Raw genomic sequence first — 24281 nt, 5'->3', positions numbered from 1 at the left:
TCATTTTTTAAAATATCAATAAAAACTACAAATAGAGAAGGGCATGAGGGCTTAAAATATTCCTGAAAATTTATCCTGATCCAGTATACTAAAAAATACACATTCAATTTACAATGCAGTCATGCAGAATACACAATATGCGACAATCTACTTACATTGTACAATCCACCATACAGTTGCATATCATGCAACACTACCAGGGACAGTAGGCCATTAACAGCAGGAAGGGCAGAGCCCGCCCAGGAGTCATGTTAAAAAAAGAAAAGGGAGACTCTTTCTTCAGGTACTGCCAAATCGCCTCCCTTGATTTTTTTTTTTTTAAACAAACCTTCGCCAAGCTGCTGCTTCCCTCTCCTGTTGATCTTCAGCAGCGGCTGCTGCTGTGCCTGCCCCTTTTCCAGCACAGTAGCTTCCTTTCGTCAACTGCACCTGCTCTTGCACACGCAGAGCCTTGAAATGCTTAGAGGCTGCCCAGCTGCTCTGGGTTAGGCATTTCTTAAAAAATAATAATATGAAATTTGCTCAGTGCAAGTGCTGAGCCTGTACTATCCAATAAGACCCCCTTCCCTCCAGAAGGGTTGTTGCCCTTAAAGGCATTGCTGGCTGGGTCATTGGCTGAGCCAAGCTAGCCAATCATTAAGCTAAAAAAGAGGCGGAAAAAGGAGAGAGATAAGCAAGTTAGAGCGTATGTGTGCGTGCTCGTCTGGCTGGCTTACTTGCTATCTATTTTTCTGTTTACTTTGAAGAGCTGGCTCAGCTCAGCACAATCCTGGTATGTAAACTTCTTTAAATAGAGTGGGGGGAGGCAGAGTATATGATTCATCATCATCATCAATAATAATAATATTATTACTATTACTACTATTATTATTATTGCTCTCCCCCCACCCCACCCCACCCCTTTGCTTTAAATCTCGACTCAGCCACACATTGCTTTTGTGTTGTTATATACTCTGGAGAAATTGGGGTGTGTGTGTGTGCATGTGTGCAAGGGGGGGGGAGGCTTAATGGGATGAGTAGAGCAATCCTATAGGTCTACTAAGAAGTAAATCTCACTGAATTCAGTGGGCCTTACTCCTGTGTAAGAATGCATAGGATTGAAGCCTTAAGGAAAAGGAATAGATGTGTCTCCACCCACTTCCTGCACACACTTGGGTTATTTCAAAGACAGTTAATTCAGTTTCCTTCTCTGTGCAATTTGGGTTGTTGTTGAAATGAAAAAAAAAAGTGGTTTCACAGGAGTGCTTATGTGTGGATTATTATTACTATTGTGGTTGTTGTGTGCTGAGAACTTGGTGCTGTGTCTGACTATGAGTTACATCAGTGCCAGAAATAGTCTGTGGTTGTTATAGCCGTATTGTTGGGAGGGACAGTACTGCGTGACATCACTGCAGTATAATCCAGTGTTGTTATCTAGTTGGCTTGTGGCTTGGGTGGTTTGTGTTTATTTGTTTTTAGAGAAATGCAGTTGGGGGGGAGGAACTGGACTGTGAAATATTCCATGGAAAGAAGGATACTTGGCCTTCATTTTCTTCATTAAATTTCCTTCTGACCTCACTGCTTATAAGCCCCCCCGCCGCCACCACCCACATGCACACCATATGTACCATATACAAACCTGAAAATCAACATAATATCCATGCATCTGATGAAGTGGGCTGTAGTCCATGAAGGCTTATGCCACAATAAATGTGATAACCATTGCACAACTACAGTCTTTTCTCTCTCAGCTAGCAATACAAACCATGGCTACCAGGAAGTTGACAGCGTTCGAACAGGAGTTGGTTACATATGCAGGAGTTACCAAGAGCTTGACATCTAATTTATACAAGTGGATTGTAGTATCTGAAACAGGCATAAGTCACCCACTCTGGATGGTGCAGGAAACTGACCTTGGAATTCATATAGAGGAAGGTATTTGGAATGTATTGTGGGATAAGTGTTCATTTAAAACAGTATCGGTGAAAAATAGGGAATTAATGTTAAAACTGACCCACAGATGGTATCTCACACAAAGGAAATGATCAAGGATGAGCCCTGGGACATCCCTGGAGTTCTGGAGGGGGTGCACAGGTATAGGAATGTATATGCATATGTGGAGGGCGTGTCCCAAGGTAAATAAATTCTGGTAAACAGTGTTTCAAGAGAGTAGTTCCATAACGGGACAATGGGTTCACCATCTCCACATTTAGCCATGTTGAATGTATACACAGGATTAGATGATGGTCTGCAAAGTAAGGAATTTAGTGAGCCATTTACTGTTAGCAGAAAGGTGGTTGATAGCCAAACACTGGAAGGATTGTAAAGGGCTTCATATTGAAAGCTGGTACCAGACAGTATGGCAAATCACTGTCCTAGAGAAATTGACAAAAAAGTTAATGATAGCCTGAGGGTAATTAAAGATAGATAAGTTTGGAGGGGTATGGATGCAATTTATTGAATTTGTAAATTTGGTAGAACATGGGCATATGCCTCTGTTGGCATAAATAGTGTTCTGGAGAGCATAGATCTAAGGAAACATGACTCCTCTTCCAACGTGTCTGAAATCAAACTTGATGTGTCAATGGTGACCTAGGAATTAAGATTTGTGAGCAAGGAGTTATGGAGTATTAAATTAATTAATATTAAAATACCAGATAGAAATTGAAATGTCAGATGCTGAATGAAGATTTTTTTGACTTATGTAACCAGAAATAAAAATTTATAAAATTTTAAAAAGAAAAAATGTGTTACTCTTTAAGGTGCCATAAGACCCTTCATTGTTTTTGCTACTAATGAAGTTTCTTTGAGCTGATGTTCGTGCAAAAGATAGAGACATATGGCTGGGGCATACGAGAAGCAAGAGGTTTTACAAATGTTTAACATGAGTTATAAAAGTTGGTGTCAGTCTTCAGGCTCCCTCCCCAGGGCCTCTATAAGATAAATACCCAAGTGGAGTACAGGATGCTTCTTTCTGGTGTACATGCATGCAAATATGTGCACACAGTAATGCAATGCACAGATGGCCATTTTACGTGCTAGGAGGCTTATTATGAACATAGACAATTATATTTTTAGTATAAAATTATTTACTTCATTTTATTACATTTATGTTCTGCCTTTCCTCCCCATTTTACCCTCACAACAATACTGTGAGGTAGGTTAGGCTGAGAGGTAGTGACTGGCCCAGATCATCCTTTGAGAAATGGGAGACATTTGGTGGACATCTGGTTGGAGCCATGGCATCCGGCAGTGACTTGCAGAGTTCTGCAGGTTGCTTATCTCAAACAGTGGGGAAACGGTTGAGAAACCTTTTTATCTTCCCCTGGAATTAAAAGGGGAAGCTTACAGTACCATCCAAATGAAATCTTGGAAGAACAGTTCCTTTTGTGAAGAAACAGAGCGGCTGAAGTCTAAGAATAGATGCCGGAGTGTCATCACTGCACACTGTTTGAAACTTCTAAGCAATTAGGAGACACAAGGACAAACGGCTCCAAACAACATATCTGAACTTAAACTACCAGCAATATCTGAGGACTTGTAATTAAATTTGTGTAGGTTTGTTTTTCTTGTTTCTGCAATTATACTTGCATGTTGCGCTTTGGAAAGTGGGGGATGGCAGAACCAAAGGAAAAAAGGAAAGGCTTGAAAACTCCACCTACCCTCCCAATGGCTCCCCCAGCAAAGGTTTCTAGAAATGCCAGAGATTAAGAGTTGCTTGCTTTGATAAAAACTATGTCTTTGCAGCTACGAGAGCAGTCAAAGAAACTTGAAACAATTCAGGACTCAATAACCGCCCTTCAGGGGGCTGTGGGTTTAATTAATAATCTCTTTTCAAAAGACGGAAGTGAAGGTTAATGATCTTGAAGATCAGATTGTTGCACATGAAACGGCCATGAAGGTGTCCCATAATGTTTTGTCTGCTTGAATCTCTCAGCTGGAGGCCTTCAAACGCAGAGCGAATCTACATATCCTTGGTATTAAAGACGTGGCTACCGATACAGGCTTGGCGGAATTTATGGATAAACTTTTGCATGAGCTATTTGCTTTGCCATCTGATTTCTTACTTGATATTGAGCATGCATATTGTGTTCCTGGTTCAAGGCGTGGCACGAAAGGGACTTCTGGGACTGTTATTGTTCAATTTTCATGAGTCTCCACAAAAAACTACCTTATGCGTTTGGCAAGAGAATGAGGTGAGTTCCGGTGGGGACCAGCAAATGACAAAATTATGCTCTTTTATGATACTAAAGAAATTGCTGACAGAAGAAGGCAATTTGCCAAGGCAAGAAGTTTGGAAAAGCAAATTAACCTGCAATATCTTATTAAATATCTGGCTATATTTTGTGTTCTTTCTGAAAATCAGATGAAGAGATTCTTGGATCCTGACGGTGCAGAAACATTTTAAAATGGTATTAAAATTAAACTCGGGGAACCAACTCTCTTAGCCTCTGGAGTTGGAACTTAGCCATTTTTACTGTTCTTTTGAAGTGTTGTTTGGGTTTTAGCTGATAACTGGTCAGGAGGTAGGCCAAAGATAAATGTTTGCATTTTTTTCCCTTCTCTCTCCTCTTTTTTTATGTTATATTGTAATAAAGTGCATATTTGTGTGCGTATGTGTGAGTACACATATAAATCTATTTTTAGATATGATACCACTTAAAATATACAAAAAAATTGTTCCTGTTTTTGTCTTCCTCTTAAACTTCTCTTTTCCCCCATTTTTATTAGTATTATCACTATTAATCACTATGGGATTTATCACTATGGGATTATTGTTGTTGCTGTTCCTTGCTGGTTAAACCTTTAATGTTTATTAATATGTGTTAACTGAATAGTAATTTATGGCTAATGGAAATGGATTGTTTACTTCTATTTCTGTGCTTGAAGACTGTTTGGATATTTGGTTTATCTTTATTGAAGTTTAATATAATTCTGTTTTTTCGTTTTTTCTCTTCCTTCTTTTGCTATCCTCCCTTTCCTTTCTTTTTTTAGAATACTGTAATGTTGGAAACTGAAGATTTTGATTATATTCCTGGTAGTGTTTATTTTACTTGTAAAAATAAAATAAAAAGAGATTTTTAAAAAAGAGAGAAATGGGAGACATTTGTTGGTCCTCCTCAGGCAGCAAAATGTCCTGGGCCACCAGTGGCTATGTACGTCTGCATCCTGTTTGGCTGTTGCATCTGAGAGAGGCAGCAAGTCAGTTTATGTCTCTTTCTTGAGTATGTGCGTGTGTGTATGAGAGAGTGCATCAACATATGTTTATGTGTTCTGTGTCTGTGTGCTGTATTTTGTAAAAGAGAAGCTTGTGTTTGTATTTTCTGCCATGGAAGAGAGATAAGTCTTTTGCTTCCTGGAAAGCGTAGAAGATGATTTCCACTAAAATATGTAGTGAAAAATATTTCTGCATTATTATTGTACATTGTTGACTCTCTCTCTCTTTGTGTGTGTGCATCTTCTGTAGTGAGTTCAGTCAGTATTGGGGGCAGAACAGGAGGCTGAAGATGGCCACCCTGGGGTCCATCATGGCCTTTAGCTGGCCCTGGCTATCTGGCTCTGAGAATATCCTCATTAGTGGTGGCAGCATCATGATTTTGTGTGATTGTGTGACAGCGCCCCCCCCCCCATTCACTCATGATTCTCTGTGGAATGGGAGTTGTTTCCGGAACAAGAGAATGTGGGTCCAAATGAGTTCTTTTGCGCAGCTGTGATTTCCCCACCCCTTCCTTTGCATGTACAATCTAAAACTTTATGTGCCTCAGTTCTTCCTTTCTGTGGTATGGGGTTGCTGGCTGTCAGGGATACAAAGACTGTTTCACCTCCTGTGACCCCGTTGGCTCCACCTCTGCTGACCTGTCCTCCGCCCCTCCCCCACTGGCTTCCACTAAATGCCACTGAAGTTTATTATCTGAATCTGCCCTTAACTGCAAAATAAACTGGGGGGAAAACACTGATCTTCTGCCAGTAGGTGATGTGGAAATTATCATCTAACTTCAAAGTAGAGAAAACCCTAGGCACACTCATAATGTGATATTATCATAAAATATCTAATTATAATACTAGTAGTATAAATTGAAATAATCCTGATTCAGATCCCTGTTAAACCACTCTTTATATGCAGTTCTCACCTTGTTTCTGCATGATCTCTTGCAGATCCACCTTGGAAGCTGTATCTATTTGAGCTTCCTCATTCTTTTCTAGCTCAGTGTCTTCTTCTGTTGTGGATGATCCAACTGAAAGTATCTGGCATTCAGCCCCCCATTCTTGTATCACTGGTTTCAGAAAGATAGCTGGACTGTCAATGCCTGTTAGCCAGAGTGAAATGGATTGTTGAAACATGTGATGGATAGCAATTAAGTAATTCCTGTAAGATATGGTGTCTTAAATACTACACATTCCAGAGTTCCTTAGATTATGCAAGCTGTATAAGAGGCCTGCTGGATCATACTGAAGTGGGCCCAGCTAGTCCAGCATCCTGTTTCCAACAGTCTTTCCGGGAAGCCTGTTGACTACCCAACAGCAACTGGTATTCGGAAGTAGACTACATCTGAACATGGAGGCTCTTATTTAAATATTTCTGTACCACTTAATATATTAAAATCCCTAAGCAGTTCACATTAAAATACAACGTAACAATATAACAGCTCAGATAAAATAGTAATTAAAACATTAAAAACATCTTAAAACATTACAATACTATAACAACAACAGGTCAGTAACAGAATTCTTCACAGGTCAGGGAAAGCTTGTGCGAATAGGTATATTTTCAAGAGGCTTTAAAACTTGCTACTGTTTCTGCCTCTTGAACCAGACATGGGAGAGTGTTCCAAAGGGTGGGTGCCATCATGCAGAAGGCCTGTTTACACACCACTAGCTGACGACATTCCATTGGCCACAGAACCACCAGTAATACCTCCTCAGAAGATCTCAGGGGTCAACTGGGTATATATGTGGGAAGACGGTGTGGTGTAGTGGCTAGAGTGTTGGACTGGGAGCTGGGAGATCTGGGTTCTAGTCCCCACTCGGCCATGGAAGCTCACTGGGTGACTTTGGGCCAGTCACAGACTCTCAGTGCAACCTACCTCACAGGGTGGTTGTTGTGAAGATAAAATGGAGAGGAGGAGGATTATGTATGCCGCCTTGGGATTCTTAAAGAGGAAAAGTAGAGGGATATAAATGTACTAAATAAATAAATAATAAAATAAGAAGGTCAGCTAAGTAGCCTGGTCCTGAGTCATTTAGGACTTTGTATGTCAACAGCAAAACCTTTAACTATTTTGTAGCTCAGTAGCTAAAAGAACTGCACTGCAGCCAGTGCAGTTCTTTTAATACAGGTGTTATGTGAGTATAGCTAGGTGCTCTGCTGAACATCCTAGCTGCTGCACTCTGATTGGTTCAAAATTGGGAAAGGAGCACGACAAGGCTGTATATTGTCGCCCTGCTTATTTAATTTATATGCAGAGTACATCATGAGAAACGCCGGGTTGAATGAATCACAGGTCGGAATTAAGATTGCCGGGAGAATTATCAACAACCTCAGATACGCAGACGATACCACCCTACGGCAGAAAGCAAAGAGGATCTAAAGAACCTCTTGTTGAGGGTGAAAGAGGAGAGTGCAAAGGTGGTTTGAAACTCAACATTAAAAAAACTAAGATCATGGCATCTGGCTCCATCACTTCCTAGCATATAGAAGGGGAAGAAATGGAAGCAGGGACAGATTTTATTTTCTTGGGCTCCAAGATCACCGCAGACGGTGACTGTAGCCATGAAATTAAAAGACACTTGCTCTTTGGGAGGAAAGCTATGGCAAACCTAGACAGCATAGTAAGAAGCAGAGACATCACCTTGCCGACAAAGATTCGTATAATCAAAGGTATGGTTTTCTCAGTAGTAACGTATGGCTGTGAGAGCTGGACTATAAGGAAGGCTGAGCGCTGAAGAATTGATGCTTTCGAACTGTGGTGCTGGAGAAGACTCTTACGAGTCCCCTGGACTGCAAGGAGGTCAAATCAGTCCATCCTAAAGGAAATCAACCCTGACTGCTCATTGGAAGGACAGATACTGAAGCTCAAATATTTTGGCCACCTAATGCAAAGAGAAAACTCCCTGGAAAAGACCCTGATGCTGGGAAAGATTGAAGGCAAAAGGAGAAGGGGACGGCAGAAGATGAGATGGCTAGATAGCATCACCAATGGAATGAATATGAATTTGAGCACACTCCGGGAAAGAGTGGAGGACAGGAAGGCCTGGCATGCTATGGTCCATGGGGTCACGAAGAGTCGGACAGGACTGAACGACTGAACAACAACATAGTAGTCTAATTGTGAGGTTAGCAGTGCATGGATCACAGCAGTTATGCTATCCCTCTCCAGGAATATACATGTTTGGCGCACCAGCCGAAGCTGGTAATGGGGCTCTGAGCCCTGAGTTCATCCAGGCTTCTACTGACAAGGATGGATCCAGGAGCACCCCCAGACTGTGTACTTGTTTGTTCAGAGGAGTGCAACCCTATCCAGAACTTGTCAGCAACCCAGTCCCCAGATCTGAGAACCACCCACCCATGGTGTCTCTTCAAGCTTCAATTTGTTAGCCCTCACCCAGCCCATAACTGCATCCAGGCACCAGTTCAGAATGTGCATGGCCTCTCCCAATTCAGTTGTTACAGAAAAACAGAGCTGAGTGTCATCAGCATGCTGATGACACCTTACCAAATCTCCTAATGTCCACTCCCAACGGCTTCACTGGGGACAGAATAGTGCCCTGTGGCACCTCACAGTTCAACTGCCAGGGAGCTGAGGCACAGTCACCCAGTATTATTCTCTGGAACTGACGCTGTAAGTAAGAGATCAGACACAGTAAAATGGTGCCCCAAACTCCCAAATTACTGAGCCAGTTTAGGAGGATACCAACAGTATCAAAAGCTGTTGAAAGATTGAGAAGAATCAGTAGGATCACACTCCCCCTGTCCCTCACCCTAAGAAGGTCATCCATCAGGGTGACTAAGGCCAATTCTGTCCCAAAACTAGGTCTGAATCCAGACATGAATGGATCAAGATAATCAGTTTCATCCAAGAGCACCTGCAGCTGAGATGCCACCACTCTCTCGAGCACCTTACCCAAAAGGGATATTTGTGACTGTGTGATAGTATAAATCTCTGGATTGAGGAAGGTTTGTTTCAGGAGAAGTCGCACCACCACCTCCTTCAAGTCAATGGGGCCCACACCATCCCTCAGTGATGCATTCATCACTCCCCTGATTCAACCACTCAAAGAAGCCATGATGGGCAAGGGTCAAGAGAACATGTGGTGGGTCACACAGATGCAAGTGCCTTGTCCACCTCCTCAGGCTTCAAAAATTGAAACTCATTCAAACTCATCCAGAAGGCCTCTGAGGCTGGATTCACTGAGGTAGACAGCCACCCCTGAATCACTTGAAAGAGTTCAGCTGGACAGTAATTCAAGGATGTGATAGAAGTAGCAAAATAAACCTTCTTTGCCACTTTCACCACCATGCAGTAGGCACGATTATGTGCTCTCATGCATGTTCAATCACCCTCATGATGAGTTTTATGCCACTTGCACTCCAACTGTCTTCTGGCCTGTTTCATTGTCCAAAGCTCTTTGGTAAAACAAGGAGCCCTCTGAACTCCACAGTGCCAAAGAGGGTGCTCAGGAGCAATTCTGTCAATGGCCCATCACATCTTGTCATTCGATACTGTGAAGGTAGGCCTGACTAGGCCTGTAAGTAGTTTGGTTCTGGCAAGGTGCCTGATAGGATTTAGAGAATGTGTATGTGTCTGACCATGAGAACGTAACTGTAACTTGCTCATATGCAGGAAATTCCTATCCACCAAAGTAACTCATCCCTAAAGATAAGAAGGCCGCTGTGCTAATAAGACTGTTGCTGAGTACTAATTGGTTTCTGAGCATGCATAGTGTATTTTCTTTGTTCTCCAACTTTCAGTTTGAATAAATGCATCCTGTTTTCTTTTGCAGGGTGAGAAACACGGTTTCATCTGTCTCTCCCATGGCTGTGATGTACTTTAATAAATTTCTGACTGGTCAACCTAACCTGCCTTGGATATTTCCTTAACAATAGTGTGACAAGGGACTCAAGAAAATCACTGGCTCTTGCTACTGGAAATCAGTAATGGTATTTAATCTGAAGGAGGGACAACAGTTTCTGGATTCCACAATCATCATCACCATGGCGATCACTCGTGACTGAGTAAGATTGTCTTCCAAAGATAGAATCTATATAGATAACTCTTTAAAAGGACTAGACAAATTCATAGAAGATAGGTCAATCAACACGTTAATCTCTAGCAGTGCGTCTGCAGGTGGCTGTAAAGGCCGATTCTGGATCTACACAGCCTCCCACAGTGAGGACATAGGTTTCCAGGTAGAAGGCGGTCACGGTGAGGGTTTGCTTGACATGCCTTCCGCTGAGCTCGTTTCTCCCTTTTGCTCTGTACTCGTGCTTCTTCAAAGTCCATAGCGCCTTTAATATAGGCTGACCTCCAGTTGCAATGCTCATGAGTTAGAGCTTCCCAGTTCTCAGTGCTTATGTTACATTTTTTTAGATTAGCTTTAAGAACATCTTTAAATCTCTTTTGCTGTCCACCAATATTCCATTTTCTATTCATAAGTTGGGAATAGAGTAACTGCTTTGGAAGACAATAATCAGGCATTCGAACAACATGGCCGATCCAGCGAAGTTGATGTTGGAGAATCACTGTTTCAACGCTGGTGGTTTTTGCTTCTTCCAGTATGTTCACATTGGTCCGTCGGTCTTCCCCAGTAATTTGAAGAATTTTTTGGAGGCAGCGTTGGTGGAATTTTTTGAGAAGTTAGAATCATAGAATCATAGAATAGTAGGGTTGGAAGGGGCCTACAAGGCCATCGAGTCCAACCCACTGCTCAATGCAGGAATCCAAGTCACAGTATCCCTGACAGATGGCTGTCCAGCCTCGTCCTGAATACCTCCAGTATGGGAGAGCCCACCACCTCCCTAGGTCATTGGTTCCATTGTCGTATTGCTCTAACAGTCAGGAAGTTTTTCCTGATGTTCAGCCGGAATCTGGCTTCCTGTCACTTGAGCACATTCTTCCGTGTCCTGCACTCTGGGATGATCGAGAAGAGATTCCGGCCTTCCTCTCTGTGACAACCTGTCAAGTACTTGAAGAGTGCTATCATCTCTCCCCTCAGTCTTCTCTTCTCAAGGCTAAACATGCCCAGTTCTTTCAGTCTCTCCTCATAGGGCTTTGTTTCCAGGCCCCTGATCATCTTTGTTGCCCTTCTCTGAATCCTCTCCAGTTTGTCTGCATCCTTCTTAAAGTGTGGTGCCCAGAACTGGACAGAGTACAGTTAGATGAGGCCTAACCAAGGCTGAGTCAAGGGGAACGTGTACTTCCCGGGATTTGGAAGCAATGCTTCTATTAATGCAGCCCAAAGAGCATTGGCCTTTTTTGCACCCACATCACATGGTTGGTTCATATTCAGCTTGTGATTGACAACAATTCCAAGATCCTTCTCGACGGTAGTGTTGTTGAGCCACATATCCCCCATCTTGTAACTGTGCATTTGGTTTCTTTTTCCTAGATGCAGAACTTGGCATTTCTCCCTATTAAATGTCATTCTGTTGTTTTCTGCCCAGCACTCCAGTCTATCAAGATCACTTTGAATTTTGTTTCTGTCTTCCAAAGTATTAGCTATCCCGCCCAATTTTGTGTCATCTGCAAATTTGATCAGCATTCCCTGCACCTCCTCCTCCAAGTCATTAATAAAAATGTTGAAGAACACTGGGCCCAGGACTGAGCCCTGCGGTACCCCACTCGTTACCTCTCCCCAGTTTGAGAAGGTCCCATTGATAAGCACTCCTTGAGTCCGATCCTGTAGCCAACTGTGGATCCACCGAAACATTGTTTCATCTAGTCCACGTTGAGCTAGTTTGCTTATCAGGATATCATGGGGCACTTTGTCGAAAGCTTTGCTGAAGTCGAGGTGTATTATGTCCACAGCATTCCTACGGTCCATAAGGGAGGTTACTTGATCAAAAAATGAGATCAGATTCGTCTGGCAGGATTTGTTCTTGAATCTATGTTTGAGTAATCACTGCATTGTTTTCAAGGTGTTCACAGATGGATTGCTTTATCATCTGCTCCAGAATTTTCTCAGGGATTGATGTCAGACTGATTGGTCTGTAGTTCCCAGGTTCCTCCTTTTTACCCTTTTTGAAGATAGGGACATTAGCCCTCCTCCAGTCATCTGGCACTTCACCCATCAAGTTATAGATGGTCCATGTTTCACAGGCGTACAGTAAGGTTGTAATACAATGGCTTTGTAAACAAGCATTTTGGTCTCCCTGCAAATGTCCCGATCCTCGAACACTCTGCACTTCATTCAGGAGAATGCTACAGTCTCAGAGCTCAGACGATGTTGAATTTCAGCATCGATGTCGGCTTTTGTGGAGAGATGGTTGCCAAGATAAGAAAAATGATAGGTATTTTCCAGCATCACACCGTTACGCTGGATTGATGGCGCTACAGAGGGATTGGTTTGTGCTTGCTGGTAAAGCACTTTGGTTTTTTTGATGTTAAGTGAGAGGCCAAACTTTTCATATGCTTCTGCGAAGATGTTTACGATAGTTTGGAGATATTCCTCTGAATGTGCGCAGATTACGTTATCATCAGCATATTGATGTTCTATGACAGAGGATTACCTTACTTTTTGCTTTCAGCCTACTGAGATTAAAAAGTTTTCCATCTGTTCGATATATGATTTCTACACCAGCGGGAAGTTTCCCTTCAACAAGGTGTAGAATCATAGCGATGAAGATAGCGAATAAGGTTGGAGCAATGACACATCCCTGTTTAACGCCTGATCCCACTTTGAATGGATCACTTTGAGAGCCATTGTTATCCAAGATTGTTGCCGTCATGTCGTCATGGAGGAGCCGCAAGATGTTCACAAATTTATTAGGGCATCCTGTTTTCAGAAGGACGGTCCAGAGAGCAGTATGATTTACAGTGTCGAAGGCCTTAGTCAGATCAATAAACACCATGTACAGAGGCTGGTTTTGCTCCCTGCGTTTTTCTTGGAGCTGTCATGCAGTGAAGATCATATCCACTGTCCCCCTGGAAGGGCGGAAACCATTTTGGGATTCAGGAAGTATGTCTTCTGAGATAGGTAGAAGGCGGTTTGCGAGGATCCTTGCCAGGATTTTGCCTGCCATAGCTAGAAGGAAGATGCCTCGATAATTTCCACAATCTGTTCTATCACCCTTTTTAAAGAGAGTGATAATTATGGCATCCCTGAAGTCTGCTAGGATCTCCTCCCTCATCCAGATTTTTTCGATGAGCTTGTGAAGCTGTTGTGTCGCTTCAGGCGCACCTTCTTTAAAGACTTCAACAGGGATCCCATCGGGTCCACTAGCTTTATTATTTTTCATTTGGTTAATGGCTTTACTGACTTCCTCCAAACTAGGGGATACTGCAAGCTCATCTCTGGTTTGTTTTTGTGGGATTTGCGAGAAAACCTCAGTAGAGAAAACCTCAGTTGGGCAACCACCAAATGGGTAACCACTTGTGCAACAGAAAGACTCAGCAGAGCTCTGTTAGCGCTATTAGAGTTTGTGGGATGATGTTATTGGACACTGCCCCAAGAAATTAAGGTCTGTGCATATGAAGATGATGTTTCCCTGATCAATCTGGAACTGGAACTTTAATTTTATTTTTTAACACTGTAAGGGTACAATCCTATCGGGATAGGCGGCTGCCTCTGAACTCGGAGGCGACCGCCTATCCAATGCAGAGCAGGAGAAGCGCAGAGGGCATCAACCCCTCCGCACTTCAGCCGCCCCGCATTCGCAGATAGACAGTTGATTTTGGCTGTCTAGCCGCAGAAATTTGAAGTGGGGTGGGCAGACGCAGGACGATGCATAAGAAGCGTCAGAATGGCACTTCCGGCCTCCCCACCCCAGCACGCCCCCAAGAACGCCCTGTTTTCGCTGCTCCGCACTCCCCTTCCGAGTGCGGGGCCATTCCGCACTGCCTATGAGGCAGCACGGAAGGGGGTGGAGGTCGGTTCTCAGGGAACCAACCTTGGAGCGTGGGCGCCGAGGTCAGTTCCTGGGAACTGACCTATCGTATGGCCATCTAACCGCTAGGATTGCGCCCTAAAGGAATTTAGTAAAATAGCTGGCTGTCAGATTAGTATTATTACATCAGAGTTGTTAACTTTTTATTTTACAGAACAGGAATTAATGATACTTGAAAGTAAGAAAAATTTAAAGTTAACAAAATGTCAGCAAAATATTTGGGGATTGAGTTTTCCATTGCAAATGAATATTTACAAATACTAAATTATGATGTATTGGAATTGGATAGATGGAACATCTTAAACTATATTTTTAAGAAGAATAGCAGCCATAAAGATGAACAAGATAAAATAAACTTCCTATTACAAAATATTCCTATAGTGATATCAAAATCAAGAATTAACTTATGGCAACATATGTTTAATAGATTTGTGTGGGAGAATAAAAAACCTAGAATAAAGTTTATAACAATAATTATCAATAGAAAAGAAGCGGGGTTTCTTTACCACATTTGAAGAGCTATTTTCAAACAAATTGTTTAATGTGAATTATGGACTGGTATCATGAATTCCCCTTCATGGATCACTGCCTTGTTGCGGCAAAGGGGCTTGCGTAACTCAGTGAAGCCATAAACTATGCTGTGCAGGGCCACCCAAGATGGACAGGTCATGGTGGAGAGTTCTGACAAAATGTGGTCCACTGGAGAAGAAAATGGCAACCCACTCCAGTATTCTTGCCAAGAAAACCCCATGGAACGTATCACAAGGCTAAAAGATATGACGCCGGAAGATGAGCCCCTCAGGTCGGAAATTGTCCAATATACTACTGGGGAAGAGCAGAGGGAATTTCCAAGTAGCGCCAGAAAGAGTGAAACGGCTGGGCCAAACCCGAAAGGACACTCAGCTGTGGATGTGTGTGGTGGTGAAAAGAAAATCCGATGCTGTAAAGAACAATATTGTTTAGGAACCTGGAATGTAAGATCAATGAATCAAGGTAAGCTGGAGGTGGTCAAACATGAGATGGCAAGATTAAACATCGACATCTTCGGAATCAGTGAACTAAAATGGACAGGCATGGGCGAATTTAATTCAGGTGACCATTATATCTACTACTGTGGGCAAGAATCCCTTAGAAGAAATGGAGTAGCACTCATAGTCAACAAAAGGGTGGGAAAAGCAGTACTGGGGTACAATCTCAAAAACGATAGAATGATCTCAGTACGAATCCAAGGTAAACCATTCAACATCACAGTAATTCAAGTCTATGCCCCAACCACTGAGGCCGAAGAAGCTGAGGTTGATCGGTTCTATGAAGACCTACAACACCTTCTAGAACTAACACCAAAAAAAGATGTCCTCTTCATCATAGGGGATTGGAATGCTAAAGTAGGAAGTCAAGAAATCACTGGGATAACAGGCAAGCATGGCCTTGGTGTACAAAATGAAGCAGGACAAAGGCTAATAGAGTTTTGCCAAGAGAACACGCTGATCATAGCAAACACTCTTTTCCAACAGCACAAGAGGCGACTCTACACATGGACATCACCAGATGCTCAATACCAAAATGAGATTGATTATGTCCTTTGCAGCCAAAGATGGACAAGCTCTATACAGTCAGTAAAAACAAGACCTGGAGCTGACTGTGACTCAGATCATGAGCTTCTTATTGCAAAATTTCAGCTTAAATTGAAGAACGTAGGGAAAACCACTGAACGATTCAGGTATGACCTAAATTATATCCCTTATGAATATACAGTGGAGGTGAGGAATAGATTTAAAGGATTAGACCTGATAGACAGACTGCCTGAGGAACTATGGACAGAGGTCAGGAGGCAGCAACTCAATCCATCCCAAAGAAAAAGAAATGCAAGAAAGCAAAGTGGCTGTCTGACGAGGCTTTACAAGTAGCTGAGGAAAGAAGGGAAGCGAAAAGCAAGGGAGAAAGGGGAAGATATATCCAACTGAATGCAGAGTTCCAGAGAATAGCAAGGAGAGACAAGAAGGCCTTCTTAAATGAACAATGCAAAGAAATCGAAGAAAACAATAGAATAGGAAAGACTAGAGATCTCTTCAAGAAAATCGGAGATCTCAAGGGAACGTTTTGTGCAAAGACGGGCATGATAAAGGACAAAGAAGGCAGGGACCTAACAGAAGCAGATGAGATTAAGAAGAGGTGGAAAGAATACACAGAAGAACTATACAGGAAAGATCTTAATGTCCCTGATAGCCATGATAGTGCGGTCACTGAACTTGAGCCAGACATCCTAGAGAGTGAAGTCAAGCGGGCCTTTTGAAGCATTACTAACAACAAAGCTAGTGGAGATGACAGTATTCCAGCTGAGCTATTTAAGATCCTAAAAGATGATGCTGTTAAAGTGCTGCACTCAATATGCCAACAAATTTGGAACACTCAACAATGGCCACAAGACTGGAAAAGGTCAGTTTACATTCCAATTCCAAAGAAGGGCAATGCCAAAGAGTGTTCAAACTACCGCACAATTGCGCTCATTTCACATGCCAGCAAGGCGATGCTCAAAATCCTACAAGCTAGGCTTCAGCAGTATGTGAACCGAGAGCTACCGGAAGTACAAGCTGGGTTTCGAACAGGCAGAGGAACCAGAGATCAAATCACCAACATTCGCTGGATCATGGAGAAGGCAAGAGAATTCCAGAAAAATGTCTATTTCTGCTTCATTGACTACGCTAAAGCCTTTGATTGTGTGGATCACAACAAACTGTGGCAAATTCTTAAAGTGATGGGGGTACCAGACCACCTTACCTTTCTCCTGAGAAACCTGTACGAGGGTCAAGAAGCAACAGTAGGAACCAGACATGGAACAACCGATTGGTTTAAAATTGGGAAAGGAGTACGACAAGGCTGCATATTGTCGCCCTGCTTATTTAACTTATATGCAGAGTACATCATGAGAAACGCCAGGTTGGATGAATCACAGGTCAGAATTAAGATTGCCGGGGGAATTATCAACAACCTCAGATACGCAGATGAAACCACCCTAATGGCAGAAAGCGAAGAGAGCCTGTTGTTGAGGGTGAAAGAGGAGAGTGCAAAAGCTGGTTTGAAACTCAACATTAAAAAAACTCAGATCATGGAATCTGGCCCCATCACTTCCTGGCATATGGAAGGGGAAGAAATGGAGGCAGTGACACATTTTATTTTCTTGGGCTCCAAGATCACCGCAGATGGTGACTGTAGCCATGAAATTAAAAGACGCTTGCTCCTTGGGGGAAAGCTATGGCAAACCTAGACAGCATAGTAAGAAGCAGAGACATCACCTTGCCGACAAAGGTTCATATAAGCAAAGCTATGGTTTTCCCAGTAGCAACGTATGGCTGCGAGAGCTGGCTATAAGGAAGGTTGAGCGCCGAAAAATTGATGCTTTCGAACTGTGGTGCTGGAGAAGACTCTTACGAGTCCCCTGGACTACAAGGAGGTAAAATCAGTCAAAGTTAAAGGAAATCAACCCTGAGTGCTCATTGGAAGGACAGATACTGAAGCTGAAGCTCAAATATTTTAGCTACCTAATGCGAAGAGAAAAATCACTGGAAAAGACCCTGATGCTGGGAAAGATTGAAGGCAAAAGCAGAAGTGGACGGCAGAGGATGAGATGGCTAGATAGCATCACCGATGCAATGAATATGGACTTGAGCACACTCTGGGAGAGAGTGCAGGACAGGAAGGCCTGGCGTGCTATGGTCCATGGGGTCACGAAGAGTCGGACACGACTGAACGACTGAACAACAACAACAATTATGAAATTAGAGAAGGATACAGTCAGGGCCAGAAATATTGGAACAAGGATAACTGTTTTGGCAGTTGGCCTCTGTATACCACCACATTGAAGTTGAAAGGAAACACACCCAGATGGGAGCCAAGTCAGGACTTTCAGCTGTAATTCAAGGGGTTTGACAAAAGTGGGGCACCAACCATTCAGGAAGTACAGCCAGTGGCATACACACACACCCATCGTTGGTGGCTCATAAGTAATGGAACAAATGGCTGACAAGCAGCTGCATGGCCAGCTGTGGCCTGTTTCCTGGGTGCCCCATGACCAATCAAGCAGATAAAAGGCCTGGAGGTGGTTCTGAGTGTTACATTTGCATTTGGTAGCTGTTCACTGGAACTCCCAACATGAGGTCCAAAGAAGTGTCCATGCGAGTGAAGGAGGCCATCATTAGGATGAGGAAACAAAATAAACCCATCAGAGAGATAGCAAAAACAGTGGGAGTGGCCAGTACAACAGTTTGGAACATCCTGAAAAAGAAGGAATTAACTGGCAAGCTCAGCAACAGCAAAAGGCCTGGAAGACCATGGAAGACAACTAAAGTGGATGACCGCAGAATGCTGCTCAGGGTGAAGAGGAACTCTTTCACAACATCTAGCCAGTCAAGAACGCTCTTGAGGAGGTAGGCATGTCGTCGTCAACGTCTACAGTCAAGAGACGGCTTTATGAAGGTAAATACAGAGGCTTCACAACAAGATGCAAACCACTGGTAACGCTCAAGAACAGACAGGCCAGATTAGCCTTTGCCAGCAAACACCTAAAAAGGCCTGCCCAGTTCTGGCATAAGATTCTTGAACTGATGAAACAAAGATTAACTTGCACCAGAATGATGGGAAGAGAAAATATGGAGAAGGAAAGGAACAGCTCATGATCCAAAGCATACCACATCATCTGTCAAACATGGTGGAGGCAGTGTTATGGCATGGGCATGTATGGCTGCCAATGGAACCGGGTCACTGGTGTTTATGGATGACCTGACTGCTGATCAAAGCAGCAGGATGAATTCTGAAGTGTATAGGGCTATACTTTCTGCTCACATTCAGCCGAATGCTGCCAAACTGATAGGATGCTGCTTCATATTGCAGATGGATAATGACCCAAAACATACAGCAAACGTTACCCAAGGGGTTCTCAAGGCAAAGAAGTGGGATGTTCTTCAATGGCTAAGTCAGTCACCTGATCTCAACCCAATAGAGCATGCTTTTCACTTACTGAAGACAAGACTGAAGGCAGAAAGACCCACAAACAAGCAGCAGCTGAAGGCAGCTGCAGTAAAGGCCTGGCAAAGCATCTCGAGGGAGGAAACTCAGCATTTGATCATGTCCATGGGTTCCAGACTTCAGGCAGTCATTGACTGCAAAGGATTTTCATCCAGGTATTAAAGGCGATCCTTAAGTTTGAAATGATATTGATTTGTTCCATTACTTATGAGCCACCAATGATGGGTGTGTGTGTATGCCACTGGCTGTCCTTCCTGAATGGTTAGTGCCCCACTTTTGTCCAACACCTTGAATTACAGCTGAAAGTCCTGACCTCGCTCCCATCTGGGTGTGTTTCCTTTCAACTTCGATGTGGTGGTGTACAGAGGCCAACTGCCAAAACAGTTATCCTTGTTACAATATTTCTGTCCCTGACTGTATATAGATAATTCAGATCAAAGTTTTGTTAAAATACCATTAAAAGCCCTGTTTTGGAAAAATCTGAAAGACAGAAATTTGTTAAAGGAAATCAGTTGTATTATTACAGCCTAACTGACAGTTTGGAATAAACTAAGAGGCTATTTATGTCCCTCAATGGCTTCAGTCTTATTTGAGCCACAATTTTAAAAAATGGAGTAGTTGGTAATTTTATAAAATGGCAACAATATGGGGTTGATAAATTTGTTGATTGGATTGATGGTAATCAGGTTAAGCCTTTAGACCAATTGGAGAGTATAATACTTAACACAGGATCACTATTATTTGAATACTTTCAAATTAGAGAATATTTAAATAGCTGATTTAGGGAGCAATCCTATGGCCACCGGACACTGTCTAGGGGGCCACAGGATATGCTCATTTCCGGGAACTGACCTAGGAGCCTGCACTCTGAGGCCAGTTCCCAGAAAACCGACCTCCCCCGTTGTCCGTAATACCTCAGAGGCAGCGCGGAGAAGCCCTGTCCTCCGCGCTCAGAAGAGGAGTGCAGAGCGACTGAAAGGGGGTATTCCGGGGGGGGGGGCATTTTGGGGCAGGGAGAGCAGAGCTGCGCGTACAACACATCCAATGTGTCGTATGGCAGCTTCCTCTCCCAGTTGCCCCCCCCCCCCCGCAGCTAGACAGCCCAAAACGGCTGTCTAGTGAAAAATAGCAAGGCAGGAGAGGTGTGGAGGGAACGATCCCCCTGTGCCTCTCCTGCCTTGCTTTGGATAGGCAGTCGCCTCTGAGTTCAGAGGCTGCCGCCTATCTAGTTAAGACTGAGCCTTAAGAAATCAAGAGTGAGGATTAAGACAATTGTCCCAGATATGGGGACAAACCAAAAAAGATGCTAACCCAAATCTACCAAATTATAATGCGCACTGAAGAACACAGAAGACCAGATTACACTCAAAGATGGGATAAAATACTTGGAGTAAGACCATCAGATGAAATATGGAAATATATTTGGAATAACTTAAACAGATATACAGCCTCTGTGTCTTTAATATAAAATGTAATTAAGCTTCTCAGTGAGTGGTACATGACTCCTTTACAGTTATCTAAGATTTGTGAAAATTCTAAGGATATTAGTTGGAAGTGTGGAAAGGGAAGAACAGAATTTATGGTTTTTTGGTGGAATTGTTCTGACGCAAGGAGATTTTGGAAATAAATTATTTTAATATTAGTAACGTTCTGCAATATACTATATCCTTTGATCCTGGAATTTATTTATTAACTTATCTGAAAGATGCAGTACCAAAGAGCAAAGCAAGGTGTGATACATGGTAATCCATTTCCTTGATTGTCTAATTTATTGTCCTTTAACGTTTCATTGTTTAAAGGGTATTGATGTCTAGATGTTTTATTGTTTAAGGTATTTGATGGGGATCACTGCTTTTTATTGTTTGTAATAGGTTTTAGTATGTTCTATGTCTAAAGAATAGTAATGTCTCAGTGTTTGCAATGATTTGTGTTTTATGTCATTTTATGTAAGTTATAATTTGATGTGATGCTACAAGTGTATTTCTAATAAAAATAAAAACTGGATCAAAAGGTTTTCCCCCTACTAATTCTTGTTATTATGAATTAAAATTAAATTCACCTAAGGCCACAATCCTATGCATGTTTAGAGAGAAAATAGTCCTACAATTCCCAGCATTCCCAGCAACGCCCTTCTCCCTGGGGAATGCTGGGAGTTGTAGGACTTTTTTCTGACTAAACATGCATAGGATTGCACCCTAAAACAATTTTTGGTATATGCTTTGTTTAAAGTGTATTGACCAGCTATGGGTAGCCAAACTCTTCCTAAATACTGGACCTATAGTTTGAAAACACTCAGCACAGGCCAATTCTGTAACACTGTCTCCCATGTACATCTGCCCTTCTCTTGAACTCTGTGCATTATATTGGGCACATTCACACAAGATGCTAGCCCCTAATGGGTGACTACCCATGCACTGTGTTTTGTGAACAACCCACAGAGCGTGGTTAGCACACCCGGCAGACGATCAGGCAAACAACTCGCAGTGCATGGTTTGTTTGACCTCTCATCCCCTCTCCCTCCCCCTCAGTCCTCCACTCAGCATTCCAGGGGACTTGGGGGCAGACCAAGTCCCCTTCCCAACTCTGATCACAATCTTGTCATGATCAGATCCCTTTTTAAAAATTATATTTCCAGCTCCATTTTTGTGCAAAAATGGGACTAGGAAATTTTTCACACTTGCCAGTTCCTGGGGACTGTATGCAATTTTTTTCAGTGCTCCGTGCCAAAAATCAACTGCGGGGGGATCCTTGGAGCAGCAGGGTCCATGACAGGACGTTGGATCCCCCCCCCCCATCAATTTTCAGCAAGAGGTGCTTATAAATTGCAATACAACCCTATGGAGGCACTGCCTATGCCCTTTTTACCTTGCCAGTGACAACCACTTCAATGGTGCCCAAATGACACCAAATGACACCTAGCTGTCACCCCCCTTCGCCCCCACAATCCCACCCTTCCCAGCTTTGATCATGATCTTGATCATGGTCGGAGCCCTCCTCTTTTTTTACCAGCCCCGTTTCTGCAAAAAAATGGGACCAGGGGAATTTTTCTGCACCTACCTGTGCCTGGGGAATGTGCTTAATTTTTGTTTTAATTTTAAAGCATACCTTGCTGAAAATCGGATGGGGGGATTCCAGCCCCCTGGAATGGATCCTAGGGGCAACAGGATCCATGGCGGGGGGGTTGGATTTCTCCACCCTGCCAATTTTCAGCAAGGGGCACTTTCAAATTCCAATACAACCCTATGGAGCCAATTGGCTCCATAGGGTTGTATTAGGACTTAAAATCGCCCCTTGCCGAAAATCTGCTTGGCGAGGGAAAACCAACCCCACCACCACCATGAAGCCCTGAGGCAACAGAATCCATGGTGGGGGGTTGCATTCCCCCCCTCCAGTTTTTGGCAAGGGACACTTTTTAATTCCAATACAACCCTACGGAGCCAATCTTTCTGACTTTCCACCGTTGCTGGGAGAACAAGTCTTTGCTCTTGCTCCAGCCGGTGAAATGGACTGAACAAACACTTTTGGAATTCTACACTGTACCTGCACTGTATATGCAAGAATATTTGTAAGTAAACTGTTTTCTTTTCTTTCACTGAAGAAGAGTTTGGTCTCTCTGTTATTGTTCTAAGATAGCCACGTGTGCAAGTGGGACTTGGAAACGCTCATTCTGTTTTGCCTTTTGTTTTTACTCTGCTAATTGCCTTTCTAACAGGAGGCATCATTAGTAAGCATTCCATCAGTGGCCATCATGATCAGTATGTGCCAACCTATGGTCCTGAGACATAGTTGCATATGGCACTCATTGCTGCCTCAAACTGCTTGCCTGCGTCCACCACCGCTTGTGTCTCCCTGCTCATCTGCCTAGTGCATGGATGATGAAGCAGTGGGCCTTGGTGGGTGTCACACTCACTGCATGCCAACCCATGGGCCTATGGCATAGTTGAGACTGACACTCCTTGCTGCCTCCTCAAACTGCCCTCTTCCACCCCCACCACCTGCCTTCCTGCCTCTGCCACACTTCATGCTGCTCTCTCAGTGCAATATCTCAACTCTCAATCCATACCCCCTTTTGCTGCTCTATCATAGTGCTCCTACACATTAATAGGGGAACTGTGCCTGCCTGACAAACATGTACTGTTTCTTACTTCAGTTAGCTGCCTATCTCTCTGCCTGCCTGCTGCCAGCCTGCCTAGAGGGGCTTGGTGATTGTCACCCTGCATGTGACAATTCAGTTCACAGGCCTAAGGCATACTTGCACTTGACACTCATTTTTGCCTCCTCAGTCTGCATGCTGCTACCTCCTCCACTGGGTGACTATACCTCAGGCCCATGGCAGTTAACTTGTGGGGTCCCTCAAGGCTCCATTGTGTCCCAGATGCTGTTCAATATCTATATGAAGCTGTTTGTGGGTGGTCTTTAGGAGATATGGCGTAAAAATGTCATCAGTACGCTGATGATACCAAACTCCATTTCCCTATATTATCTGAGTCAGGAGGGGCTGTGCAGGCCCTGGACCAGTATTTAGATGCAGTGGTGGGCTGAATCAGGACCAATAAGCTGAGGCTGAATCCTGACAAGATGGAGGCACTGTGGATAGGTGGTTCCCATGTCCAGGAATTAGGGAAGTTGCCTGTGGATGGGGTTGCACTCTTTATAAAGGAGCAGATGTATACTGTGGGGGCGCTCCTAGATCCAATTGTGTCTATGTAGACACAAGTGGCCTATACAGCAAGGAGTGCCTTTTTCCGACTTTGCTTGGTATACCAGCTACAGCCATTCCTGGACAGAAATAGCTTGGTGTAGTGGATTGGACACTGGAAGAAATGGTGAAGGGTTTAGTGAGTTTTCATAGACATGCCCTGCAGAATTTATTAAATGTATAAAGGCAAAATTGAGGAAGGTTTCTTGTTTCTTAGAGTAGGCCATTAGGCAACTCACATAGGTTTTTCTCAAGCAGGCACCAATCCACATGTTAAGAATTGCTAGCTGTCTAATGCTGATAAGGGTGTAATCCTCATGTCAACAGTTACAAAGCTGCCTAATTTCCTCTATTTGCTTTACTTTTCTATTGCACTGAGGAAATGAGGATTTTCTTTCCCCCTGTGTTGGAATGTTGGGACCCCTTACTCATAGGGGAAGTAATTCATTTACTTTCCTGTGATGCTTTGAGCACACA

The 24281-nt window shown here is 43.3% G+C and overlaps 1 protein-coding gene across 4 annotated transcripts in view; it reads right to left on the bottom strand.

The window, feature by feature from the left end:
- TULP3 (TUB like protein 3) overlaps nucleotides 1–24281 on the bottom strand; it is a 133931-nt gene that overhangs the window by 87193 nt on the left and 22457 nt on the right. For all 4 annotated transcript variants that reach the window (XM_084859951.1, XM_084859953.1, XM_084859952.1 and 1 more), the window contains exon 4: nucleotides 6111–6287. In XM_084859951.1, the coding sequence (XP_084716077.1) occupies nucleotides 6111–6287 (177 nt within the window). The remainder of the gene's footprint in view (nucleotides 1–6110; nucleotides 6288–24281) is intronic.

The sequence above is a fragment of the Heloderma suspectum genome, chromosome 5, assembly GCF_057233095.1.
Source record: "Heloderma suspectum isolate Gila_16-S chromosome 5, 16-S_ref, whole genome shotgun sequence".
NCBI lineage: Eukaryota > Metazoa > Chordata > Lepidosauria > Squamata > Helodermatidae > Heloderma > Heloderma suspectum.
Note: the sequence above shows the minus strand (reverse complement) of the source record. Positions and strands in the feature narration are given on the sequence as shown.